The sequence below is a fragment of the Giraffa tippelskirchi genome, chromosome 10 (genome assembly GCF_054371585.1).
Source record: "Giraffa tippelskirchi isolate mGirTip1 chromosome 10, T2T-mGirTip1v1.2.pri, whole genome shotgun sequence".
Taxonomy (NCBI): domain Eukaryota; kingdom Metazoa; phylum Chordata; class Mammalia; order Artiodactyla; family Giraffidae; genus Giraffa; species Giraffa tippelskirchi.
Genome location: NC_137284.1, coordinates 45,488,297 through 45,501,753, shown reverse-complemented (window position 1 = coordinate 45,501,753; position 13,457 = coordinate 45,488,297). Strand labels below are relative to the sequence as shown.

Here is a 13,457-nt window from a genome sequence, read left to right as displayed (position 1 = left end):
CAAAACACAAAAGAATAGATGCATATCAAAAGGACGAAGGACCTCACCTGATAGAATTCATTATGACCAACCCAATGGTAGTAGTAACAAAATAAGCAGTAGTGAACTATAAAACAAATATATATGAATCCCTATGAATACAAGTTCAGTTCAGTCACTCAGTTGTGTCCGACTCTTTGCGACCCCATGAATCGCAGCACGCCAGGCCTCCCTGTCCATCACCAACTCCCGGAGTCCACCCAAACTCATGTCCATCGAGTCAGTAATGCCATCCAACCATCTCATCCTCTGTCGTCCCCTTCTCCTCCTGCCCCCAATCCTTCCCAGCATCAGGGTGTTTTCCAACGAGTCAACACTTCACATGAGGTGGCCAAAGTATTGGCATTTCAGCTTCAACGTCAGTCCTTCCAACGAACACCCAGGACTGATCTCCTTTAGGATGGACTGGTTGGATCTCCTTGCAGTCCAAGGGACTCTCAAGAATCTTCTCCAACACCACAGTTCAAAAGCATCAATGCTTTGGCGCTCAGCTTTCTTTATAGCCCAACTCTCACGTCCATACATGACTACTGGAAAAACCATAGCCTTGACTAGACAGACCTTTGTTGGCAAAGTAATGTCTCTGCTTTTTAATATGCTATCTAGGTTGGTCATAACTTTCCTTCCAAGGAGTAAGAGTCTTTTAATTTCTGTGATTAAATAAATAAGCACATAGGGCAGATTTTCAAATAACTTATGTAGATACTATCCTCAAGGAGTTGTAACTTAATCCCCCCAGTCACTGGAGTGTGGGCTGCCTATAGTGATTTACTTCCAATGAATAGAGTATGAGAAGGAGGAAGGAAAGAACTTTACAAGCAGAACTTTACTGGCAAACACTGCCTTAACCAGGTGATCAAAATGAACTTCACCAGTGATAAATCATGTTGATAGCATGTGTGATAGGAAGGGCATCGCACTTCCATGGTGTACTTTTCTGAAACCTATAATCCCAATCTAGTCATGAGGAAAACATCAGGCAGTTAATAGAGGCGCAGTGTGCCCAATACATAACCAGTGCTCCTCAAAACTGTCAAGGTAGTGAACAATAAGGAAGGATCAAGAAACTGCCCCAAACCAGAGGAGACTCAGGACACATGATGGCAAAATGAAAGGTGCTGTCCTGGCCAGGACTCTGGAGCAGAAAAAGGACATTTGTGGGAAAACTGGTGAAATCCAAATATAAGTTTGGAGTTTAATTGTAATGCCCCAATATTGGTTTTTAGTTGTAACACATGTACTTTGGTTGTGTAAAATGTTAATAAAAAGAGAAATTGGTCAGGAGTATATGGGAGTCTTCTGTTTATCTCTGCATCTTTTCTGTAAATCTAAAGTTATTCGAAAGTAGAAAGTTTATTTTTTAAAAAACCTGACAGTTTTGCATATTAAGAGGCGATTTCAAATATTTTTATTTTAGGAATTTAAAAATCTGTAGTGTGAAAAAATATATAATACTTAGAAAAATACATCAATGATTATGTGTTGCATATAAACTATAGAAAGATTAATTTGGGCACCTATCAGACGGGTGCTATATTGTTTTCATTTACTTGCATTCTCTTCTTAGGTCCTTCCACTGGAAAATCAAATGAAAGAATCAAAACGCTTCCCCCAAGCATTGAATATTGGCATGGGGATTGTCACAGCGCTGTATGTAACATTAGCTACTTTAGGATATATGTGTTTCCACGATGATATCAAAGGCAGCATAACTTTAAATCTTCCCCAAGATGTATGGTAGGTAGACAAGAGTTTGTTAACCTAATTTGTATATTATATAAATATAATTTACCAGTGTTTTATGATAAAGGTGTATTTTTAGTTTTATGGTTTAAACATTTAAAATCTTTACTGTGGTTTCTTTATTTGTATAATCTAAATTTTTTCATAATCTTCAAAGGAGATCATCTGACTTTACAGATTTTTGTGGCATATTTTTAAAAGATTAAAAATTATAGAATATTCCAAATTTGAATAACAGGTGAAACATGAACTCTTTTAATATGGACTCACTTTAATAAAAAATTTAATACTTACCCCTGCTGCCAAAAATCTTAACATTCTGGGTTTCTGATAAACTCATGTAAACCATCACTTATGGCCCTCATGGCTTTAGTGGTCAGCTTTAACACTGTATGTGCCTCAGTCCTTTCTGAACACAGGACACATTATACAGTTGACCCTTGAACAACAGGGGTTTGTACTGCATGGGTACACTTATATGGATTTTTTTTAATTAACATGTTAGAAAAATTTTTGAGATTCATGACAATTTGAAAAGAACTCACAAACTACATAGCCTAGAAATATAAAAAAGGTATGTCATGAATCTATAGACTATATGTAGCTATATCTGTAACATACAAGATATGAGTTAATTGACTGTCAGTAAGGCTTCTAGTTAGTAGTAGGCTATTAGTAGCTAAGTTTGGGGGGAATCAGAAGTTATATGCAGGGTCAGACCCCAACCCCTGCATTGATCAAGGGTCAACTGTAAATAGTGTGGTGCATCTTTATATTCTCTTTAATATTAGAGCCATATTCTGCTAAATGAAGCAATATATAGAGTCTTTATATTCTTCCAGAGATTGATCTTTGGAGATTTAATAAAGATATTGGCAGTGATTATGATGTAGACTCGCTCCCTTATTTATGAAATGGAAAGTAACTCCTTCGTTTTGATAAATGCAAAGAATAAATGCTGACCTAATATCATGCTGCTCCTTTAGCTGTTTGGATGGAAGTCTGTGAAACCTTAAATTTAAATATTTTGACTGGCTTCCTGATGAGAGTTTGATTGCTATTCAGTAGTCATTTGAATCCTGGGTCCTCATTGGAGTCCAAAATGTTATTAGAACAAATGCATGTGGGAACCATTTATGATTAGGGAGAAGGTACCTAGAGTTGTTTACAGGTTGCACAAGACTCACATATGCGGTGTGTTTATTTTTTTTTTTAATTACAGTTTTACTTTAGCTATGATATATTTAGGAAGGCATTCCAAGTTGGAACCCATTTCAGTGTTGTACATTTGTTTCAAGCTGGAGACATGACTACAAACAAGACATATGATTGTTTGGCATTTATTTCATTAACCTATTTTATAGTTGATCATATAATTTTGTTTCCTTCAAAAGTGCTCCTTTTTTCTTTTATGTAATAGTTTAATATGGAGAATAGGCTAAGAATTATGGTAGTTTAGTTTCTCTTTCAAAGATACTACAGTGTCTAGAAAACAGAATGATACATTTCTCCACTTGGACTAATATTAGACTAACTCCTAAAAACGAATTTAAAAGTAAATTTGACAAGTACTTTTAGTATCAACTATAAGATGTAGGTGGGGAAATGATCTCAGAATTCTCCCCTACCCTTATTCACGAACATATTTAAAGAAAGTCTTAAGGGAGAAGATACCGAGGTGGGAGTGCCTGTGTGTCAAGTTGAGATGTTCCTCTCCCCAGGGAGCTAGGAACGTAGCGAAGTAGCAGTGGACACGGAGGTGGAGGGAATGCTTTTGGTTTTCACAGCTAAACCTCAATGGGGTGGTACTGTCCCTGCAGTAGCTCTACTTAATCCTTCCCTTTTTCTGCATCCATTTCCCACCTTTGCCTTATTCCCTAATTGCTATGGCTCCCCAGTTAGAAGGGAACTCATTATAAGCCTTAATTAAAAACAGACTATCAAATAAAACAGCTCTCCACTTTCAGGTTGTGACTGTTTCTTTAGTTGACAAGATCATAGTTTCTATTCAGGAAACCCTAGTTAGACATCTGCTTTTTATTTAGAAGAGGGGAGCCTTGTATCCTTGGAAACAAAAATCTGTGAAAAAGATCTAGAGAACTGCTGTTGATAACGCCTTTTGTGGCCTACAGTCTATTTCTTTATGGGCTGCAACTGTGCGTGCGTGTTCAGTTGCTTCAGCTGTGTCCAACTCTTAGTGACCCCACAGACTATAGCCCACCAGGCTTCTCTGTGGAATTCTCCAGGAAAAAATACTGGAGTGGGTTGTCATACCCTTCTCCAGGGGATCTTCCCAACCTAGTGATCAAACCCCTGTCTCTTACATCTCCTGCATTGGGAAGCGAGTTCTCTGCAACTAGGACAGTTAAAATACTAGCCATGGCTGAGGGATACTGGAGAGAAGATGCTTGTCTTTTATGATAATCTTCCAAAATGAGAAGTTTAGGATAATCATGGGGTTATCTCAGAGATTCGTTTCTTGAATTGCTATGTATACGTCCCTTCTTCCCTCCCCTTCTTGTGCTTCAGGCAATAGGCTGAGCAGTTTAGAGAATGTGTAACGTACTCTTTATTGGCTGGGTATTGATCTCGGAGAGGCAACAGTGACATGAAGCAAGATCTTAGTTCCCTGCCCAGAAATTGAACCTGGGTAGCCTGGATGAAACTAGCCATTCGATCAGCAAGGGTTAGAGGCTATAAGCTCTTGCCCCCATTGAAGTGCATTTCTCAAGGAGGCAAAAACTGTGAAAAGAGATACAAAGTTTATTATTAGACACACAACACAATCACAGGTGCAAGAGCCCAGCAGAGAAAGTCTGTGTAGCTGAGACAGAAGCTAGGCAGGGATGCACCGAGGTAGAGGGCAGTGTGTCCTCCTCACTGAGGGGGCCGTTAAGTCATTCATATAGGGCAGTTCTTCTGGGTCTTTGTTTATGTTGGGCCAACTATCTGGTTTCTTTTTCCACACCTGACCTACCCTAGGACCCTCTGCCATACGCATGTGCAACACCATGAACTGTAGCCCGCCAGTCCTGGGCTGGAATCCATTTTCCAGTGTGGATTCCGGCCCAGAGTACTTACTATAAGGCAGCCTTGGCATCACATACTATGGGGGGTGCCCCCTCCTCTGACCCAAAGGAGCCTTTGTGCACATGTTTAATGTCTCCCTTGCCCCAAGGATGGAAAATATATGACCTCTTGATTCTTTACTCAAACAGGGTTTAGCCCCTCTCTGTTTCTGCCATGACTGTTATTTTAAGGTGTCCACAGAAGACATAGCCTGGCTATTTTCCCTGTTTCTGTTGTTATTTCTATTTCAAAGTGCAAAGAGGAGGCTGGTTATAAATACATAATCTGGAGCCCCCCTATCTCCTGTCTCAGGAAATGCAAACAGGAGGCTAGCTGTAGAGTGTCCAGCCTGAAGCTCCCCCTTTTGTTTTTTTTTTTTTTTGTCCCAAGAAATGTAAGCAGGAGCTCACCTAATTCCTGCCTCAGATATGAAAGCCAGTGACTGTCACAGGAGCCTATGGAACCCAGCTACCAGCCATGAGAAGCTGTAAAGGGCTTTTGATGCCATGTTGACTTAAAGTCTCAGAGTTCATGTGGGATATTCCTGCAAGAAAAGATTGAGTTAGAGAGCAGCCCCAGAATAAAGCCAGTATGGATTAGAGTGGCTCCACGTTATTAATACTTATTACCTTCAATCTTAGTGAGGCATCACCTTTTAAAACTAGTTATGAGTGATATTGTTCAAAGTAGTGCATTTAGCTTTTGAAGTAAGGGTATATTTTAAAGATGATAATAAAGTAAATTGGGCTTCCCCGATGGCTCAGGTGTTAACGAACCTGCTGCAATGCAGAAGACACAGGAGACATGGGTTTGATCCTTGGGTTGGGAAGATCCTTTGGAGGAGGAAATGGCAACCAACTCCAGTGTTCTTGGAGCCTGGCAGGCTACAGTCCATGGAGCCTCACAGAGTCAGACATGACTGAGGGACTAAGCAATCAAGTAAATTCACAGTTCTGAGCTAGAACATGAGCACCTTGAGGCAGAAATCCTGCATCTCTGGGTTTGTGATGCATCTCCATAGTATAGCACATTACTCAGCACTTAGTAAATGTTCATTAAATAGTATTCTAGGTATAAAAGTATTTCCCTTGTAACTGCTAGTCTTAATTGAATGATGTTTTGGCACTGTTTTTCCAGGATTTCCACTAGAGTAACCCAAATAGCAGACATTCTTCTCCTAAGAGATATCAAGGGTATATTAAGTTTTCAGATGAACATTGAGAAGCAGTAAAGTGACTTCTTCCATCTCACGCATGGAATCCTTTTGAAGCACACATTGGATAGGGAAAATTCAAACAGGAGAGAAGCATGTAAGAACAGGGAAGATGTGGGGTAGATATTTTAATTTATTTAGATAAGTGATCTGGGACTTCACGTTCCCCACAAAACAGAAAAATCTTAAGTCTGAGCTCCTGTTTGTAGCATACAGGAACTAGGAGGTTGAATGTTCTGGGAAATATAGCTGACAAATAGTGACAGATAATCAAGCTGTCTTAATTGATCCTACCAGGAAATCTGGGAGTTGACCTCTGAGGAATTTGTTACCTAAGATGAAAATATTTAGGCAAGCATGGACTCACCAAGAGGCACAGTAAATAAAGATGTAGAGAAATATAAGGAGACAGGATAAAGAAGATTTGTATATTCTGAACTATTTCTTCCATTCTCGCCCTCAGAAATTCTTAATGATATTCTTCCAATATTAAAGTTGCCTATTATCTAGAAATCCTGGTTGAAATGACCTCTGCCTTTCCTTTCCTCTGCCTGTCTTCTTTTTTCATCACAGTAAATATTATTAAATTAAAAATGAAGGGCATCTATCAAATTCATCTGTCATCTAACAGATATTTACCGTGTGTGTTTTATGTACTTGGAACTATTCCCAAGCATTAGAGATACAGCAGTGAACAGATAATAATGTCCTCCTCATAATGCTTGGAGAAGGCAATGGCATCCCACTCCAGTACTCTTGCCTGGAAAATCCCATGGACGGAGAAGCCTGGTAGGCTACAGGCCATGGGGTCGCTAAGAGTCTGACACGCTGAGCGACTTCACTTTCACTTTTCCCATTCATGCACTGGAGAAGAAAATGGCAACCCACTCCAGTATTCTTGCCTGGAGAATCCCAGGGATGGCGGAGCCTGGTGGGCTGCCGTCTATGGGGTTGCACAGAGTTGGACATGACTGAAGCAACTTAGCAGCAGCAGCATAATGCTTACGTTATAGCGAACGTTCCTCAAACATTCAGTTGTTTAAAGCATTCAGTCTAGTGATGAATACTAGATAGCACTTGTTAGTTGTCTTTGTTGTTCAGCCACTCAGTCATGTCTGACTTTTTGTGACCCCATGGACTGCAGCATGCCAGGCTTCCCTGTCCTTCACCATCTCCTGGAGCTTGCACAAACTCATGTCCATTGAGTCAGTGATACCAAATTCAACCATGGCATCACTAACTAAATAAATAGTTAGTTGTCCTATTTATTTATTTTTAGCTTAGAATGAGGTGAGGTTCTTGGTAAGGACTGTAGCTAGTTGTCAAAAAGACTTCTTGACAGAGCTTAACCTCAAGATTCTTGAGGATCATGAAAAGTCCAAGAGGGAAAGTGAATTGTTAGATTATTTCCAAGAGTAGCTTCTGTTTTCAACCTTGAGAGAATCAGTCAGCCCCTTATTTCCCAGATTAACTTAAAAAAATTAAGGTATTCATATCTGTAAATTTAGGTTAAGTATTGATTTGTTAGCCAATATGGAGAAAAGAGGAGAAACCTTGTAATTTTTGAACTCTTATTTTTCAAAACTTATATTTTCACTGGAACATTTAGTTGTTTTTCTCCCCCATCATCTGATTCTATATATTGACTGCAAAGTAGTTATTTAAAATATATACATGTATTTCTGGTCTTTACCAAGATATTACATTTCTTAGCTATCAGTATAACCGACTTTGTTTTCAAGAGTCATCTTATTTTTGAAGTATTTTTATTTGTGATTTTGATTAAATGTAGTTTCAAAGAATTATCACACCCATTTTTGATCATTAATATTAATTTAACTAATATTTAGTAAGTGTCTCTCCCCTCCTAAGTGCATGAGTGGTTATACAGAGAATAGAACCTATGTTCTAACTTTCAAGAACTTTGACACTGAGTTTTAAAATACCTTTTAAGTTGTACCATATGTTATTTAAAAATTGTTTTATGTTGTTGAAAACATGTTAAAAAGCTCATACACCGTGATCAAGTTGGGTTTATTTCAGGGATGCAAAAATTCTTCAGTATATGCAAATCAATCAATGTGATACACCATATTAACAAATTGAAATATAAAAACCATATGATAATCTCAATAAATGCAGAAAAATCCTTTGACAAAATTCAGCACCCATTTATGATTAAAACTCTTCAAAAAATGGGCATGGAAGGAACGTACCTCAACATAGTAAAGGACATATGTGATAAGCCTACAGCAAACATTCTCAGTGGTGAAAAACTGAAATCATTGCCCATAAGATCAGGAACAAGACAACGGTTCTCACTTTCACCGTTACTCAACATAGTTCTGGAAATGCTAGCTATCGCAATCAGAAAAGAAAAAGAAATAAAAGGAATCCAGATCAGAAAAGAAGAAGTAAAGCTCTCACAGTTTGCAGATGACATGATAATGTCCATAGAAAACCCTAAAGATACTATCAGAAAATTGCTAGAGCTAATCAGTGAATTTAGCAAAGTTGCAGGATACAAAATCAATACACAGAAATCATTTGCATTTCTATATACTAACAATGAAAAACAAGAAAGAGAAATTAAGGAATCAATCCCATTCATTCACCATTGCAACAAAAAGAATAAAATATCTAGGAATAAACTTACCTAAGGAGACAAAAGAACTGTACACAGAATTATAAGACACTAATGAAAGAAATCAAAGATGACAAACAGATATTCCATGTTCCTGGGTAGCAAGAATCAATATTTTGAAAATGACTATACTGCCAAATGCAATCTACAGATTCAATGCAATCCCTATCAAATTACCAATGGCATTTTTCACAGAACTAGAACAAAAAGTTTCACAATTCATATGGAAACACGAAAGACCCTGAATGGCTAAAGCAGTCTTGAGAAAGAAGAATTGAGCTGGAGGAATCAACCTTCCTGACTTCAGATTATACTACAAAGCTACAGTCATCAAGACAGTTGGTACTGGCACAATAAAAGAAATACAGACCATTGGAACAAGATAGAAAGCCCAGAAATAAACCCCATGCACCTGTGGGTACCTTATTTTTGACAAAGGAGGCAAGAATATACAATGGGGCAAAGACAGCCTCTTCAATAAGTGGTGCTGGGAAAACTGGACAGCTACATGTAAAAGAATGAAATTAGAACACTTCCTAATACCATACACAAAGATAAACTCAAAATGGATTAAAGACGTAAATGTAAAACCAGAAACTGTAAAACTCTTAGAGGAAAACATAGGCAGAACACTCAATGACATAAATCAAAGCAAGATCCTCTATGACCTACCTCCTAGAGTAACAAATAAAAACAAAAGTAAACAAGTGGGACCTGATTAAACTTAAAAGGTTTTTCACAGCATAGGAAAATATAAACAAGGTGAAAAGACAGCCCTCAGAATGGGAGAAAATAATAGCAAATGAAACAACTGACAAAGGATTAATTTCCAAAATATACAAGCAGCTCATACAACTCAATACCAGAAAAACAAACAACCCAATTAAAAACTGGGAAAAAGACCTAAACAGACATTTCTCTAAAGAAGACATACAGATAGCTAACAAACATGAAAAGATGCTCAACATTGCTCATTATAAGAGAAATGCAAATCAAAACTACAATGAGGTATCACCTCACACCAGTCAGAATGGCCATCATCAAAAATTCTACAAACAATAAATGCTGGAGAGGGTGTGGAGAAAAGGGAACCCTCTTGCACTATTGATGAGAATGTAAGTTGATAAGCCACTATGGAAGATGGTATGAAGATTCCTTAAAAAACTAGGAATAAAACCACCATATGACCCAGCATTCCCGCTCCTAGGCATATACCCTGAGGAAACCAAAATTGAGAAAGACACATGTATCCCATTGTTCACTACAGCACTATTTACAATAGCTAGAAAATGGAAGCAACCTAGATGTCCATCGACAGATGAATGGATAAAGAAGTTGTGGTACATATACACAATGGAATATTACTCAGCCATAAAAAGGAACACATATGAGTCAGTTCTACTGAGGTGGATGAACCTAGAGCCTATTATACAGAGTGAAGTAAGTCAGAGAAAGATAAATATCGTATACTAACACATGTATATGGAATCTAGAAAGATGGTACCAATGGATTTATTTGCAAGGCAGCAGTGGAGAAACAGACATAGAGAATAGACTTAAGTACATGGGGAGAGGGGAGGAGAGGGTGAGATGTATGGAAAGAGTAACATGGAAACTTACATTACTGTATGTAAAATAGATAGCCAATGGGAATTTGCTGTGTGTCTCAGGGAATTCAAACAGGGGCTCTGTATCAACCTAGAGGGGTGGGATGGGAAGGGAGAGGGGAGGGAGATAAGAGGGAGGGGACATATGTACACCTATGGCTGATTCATGTTGATATTTAACAGAAAGCAGAAAAAAAGTCTGTAAAGCAATTATCCTTCAATTAAAAATAAATGAAAAATAAAAGTTTTATGTTTTTATATATCCTCAAGACAAATCCCTGTCACTTTAAGCAAGATTTTTATCCTTTTGAGAGATAGTTTACTGTTCATTTCTAAAACTATTAGTATATATGGCCAATATTAGTACATATGGACAATTACCACAGATACATGCTTAAAATCAAAATGAGAACAAAGGTTGATAAACATGTAGGAAAGTTGAGTATTGAAAAATAGAGTGCTTAAAATTATAGATATGAAACAGAGAAATTAGGGGGTTCTTGAAACAAAAATAAAAATAGAATAGTTGATTTTAAAAGGCTGTAGTGCTTCTCTTTAACACTCTGATTTCTATATTACTCTCTGGTGGATCCTTAGCAAGTATACCAGCTTCTAAAAAGATAGTGACCATTTTATTTCCCATTTTTACTCTGGGTAACATCAAATGATAGTAATTACATATAATTAATATTACTGAGTGGTGTTAATAATAACCAGACTCTTAACCTATATAATTTGTTTTATACCAATAGAAAAGTTATTATACCTATATGCATAATGATATATTTTTAGATATATTGTTAATCATATTTTAAAAACATGTAAGTTAAAAGATAATTAGAAAAAAGGACTGTAGTAATAAACTGATAAGAATATTTAGTTCTCCACAACTATGTATCAAAGTATATGAAGTAGGAGTCTTGGTTATTTTGTACATTTCAATAGCTTGACCATTTATGTTTAAACTTTAAACATCAAGGTGAGAAATACATCTTGAGGTCTTTTTAACAGTAAGTTTGTGTTGTTCCTAGCCCTAAGGCCTTCCTTCTTCCCTAAATTTTGCTGTTTGTAGTATTTTCAAATCTGTTTCTACTCAGCTTTCTTCCTTCCTCCTTCACTCCTAGGGTGAATACATTATAGAAGGAGACTTAATCAAATTCCTTCTTGCTTGGCAGCTGTTTAGGAAAACTGTTTATAATCTTGACATATTAGTGATATCATGCAGTATTTGTCTTTTTCTACCTGGCTTATTCACTTAGCGTAATGCCTGCCAGGTTCATGCACATTGTCTTGTTTTTGCTCATGCACGTTGTCTTAATATGAATCTAACTTTCTTTTTATTTTGGTTATTTTCATTTTATTTCTTTTATTTTTATTATGACTTAGATAAACAGAGAATAGATTGGTGTTTGTCAGGGGCTGGTAGATGGGGGAAAAGAGAAGAGTTTGGTAAAAGGATACAAGCTTTTGGTTAAAAGATGAGTAAGGTCTGAGCATCTAGCGTATAATGTGGTAACTGTGGTTGATGTTACTGTATTGTATGATTGAGATGTGCTAAGAGAGTAGAGTCAGTGTTCTCACCAAAACAGAAAAAATAGGCAAATACATGAGGTGATGGTTGTGTTTGTTAATTAATTCCATTTGTGGGAATTCTTTCACAATGTATACATATATCAGATCATCATGTTGTAGACTTTAAATGTCTTATAATTTCATTGGTTAGTTAAATGTTGGTAAAGCTGGAAATAAAAGAATGACTAAATTTTGAAAATTTTTAACAGGTTATATCAATCAGTGAAAATTCTGTATTCCTTCGGCATCTTTGTGACATATTCAATTCAGTTCTATGTTCCAGCAGAGATAATTATCCCTGTGATCACATCCAGATTTCATGCTAAATGGAAGCAAATCTATGAATTTGTAATAAGGTCCTTCTTGGTTACTATTACTTGTAAGTATCACTGCATACTTATATCATAGTGATTTTTATTGTTGAATTTCTTCTAATGAAGCTACTTAAAGTGTGTTTTTTATATTTTTGAAATAATTTTGTTCACCTAACTGGATACATTTTGGTTTAAAATTCTGTTATTCTACTGATATAGAAGAAAATCATAAATCAGATCCTATCACACTTAAAACAAGTAACCAAATTATTATTTTCAAAGTAATATCACTCATAATTGAAATATAAGTACATTTAAATCAGATGCATAAGTGACCCTTTATATCGTTGATAACGTTTTGCTTTGGCTTTCTAGTTTTCCTGAGGTTTTTTATATCTGCTAACTTGTGTATATTTAACAGTTCAGCTCTCCATGACTACCTATACAAATGGGTTTTGTTCTTTAATGATTTCAGTGGCTTATTTTACTTATTATTTGAAGGAGTGTGTATACTCTCTTATTATAGTTTCATATTATAAAATGCCCCCACAAGGTAGAATGAATCATGGAGACTCATGTAGAGGGGCCTTTAGTTTGGTATGTGACCCAACAGTTCAAAACTCAGGCCTCCCACTTTCTTGCTGGGTCTTTAGTTAAGGTACAAACCATCTTTGAGCCCTTCTTTCTTCAACTATGAAATGAAGATAAGACATTAAAAAATATGAACAAAGTAGTTAGAAGTTGCTGTTAATACTATCATTATTGTCATTATAATTATCATTATAATTGCAAAGAGAAAGATGATTGCCACACTGACCTATCTAATGGGATTGCCTAGGATGATACCAAGGACGAGATGACTGGTGACTGGGGGACAAGCAGCTTTGGAAACTCTATAGAAGATTTGGCCCATTCGAGGTTAGAGAATAGTAGAACTAGAAATTCTGGGCAACTCTGTAAATTGCATTGAGCACCTTAGGGTGGAGCTTATGCCTAGATTTAAAGAATTGGGTGTATTATATTTTGTTCAAAGAAACAGCAAAGCTGGGCAAAGTAGATAAAGTAGATAAGACATACTTTTCAAAGCAATTATTTAAATGAAATATGTCAACTAATAAGGGAAATGACATTGAGGAATGAAGTCAGTAAAGCCATACTCCAATGACTAATGAAACATCCAGGAGGAAAAAATTATTTTAAAACATTTTAGAATATTCTTTACACATTACTTTTATTGACATTTTGACAGCTGTACT

The 13,457-nt window shown here is 36.6% G+C and overlaps 1 protein-coding gene across 3 annotated transcripts in view; it reads left to right on the top strand.

Annotated features, from left to right (window-relative positions):
• SLC36A4 (solute carrier family 36 member 4) overlaps window positions 1-13,457 on the top strand; it is a 44,853-nt gene that overhangs the window by 22,971 nt on the left and 8,425 nt on the right. For all 3 annotated transcript variants that reach the window (XM_081537919.1, XM_081537918.1, XM_081537920.1), the window contains exons 9-10: window positions 1,607-1,776; window positions 12,097-12,266. In XM_081537919.1, coding sequence (XP_081394045.1) covers window positions 1,607-1,776; window positions 12,097-12,266 — 340 coding nt within the window. The remainder of the gene's footprint in view (window positions 1-1,606; window positions 1,777-12,096; window positions 12,267-13,457) is intronic.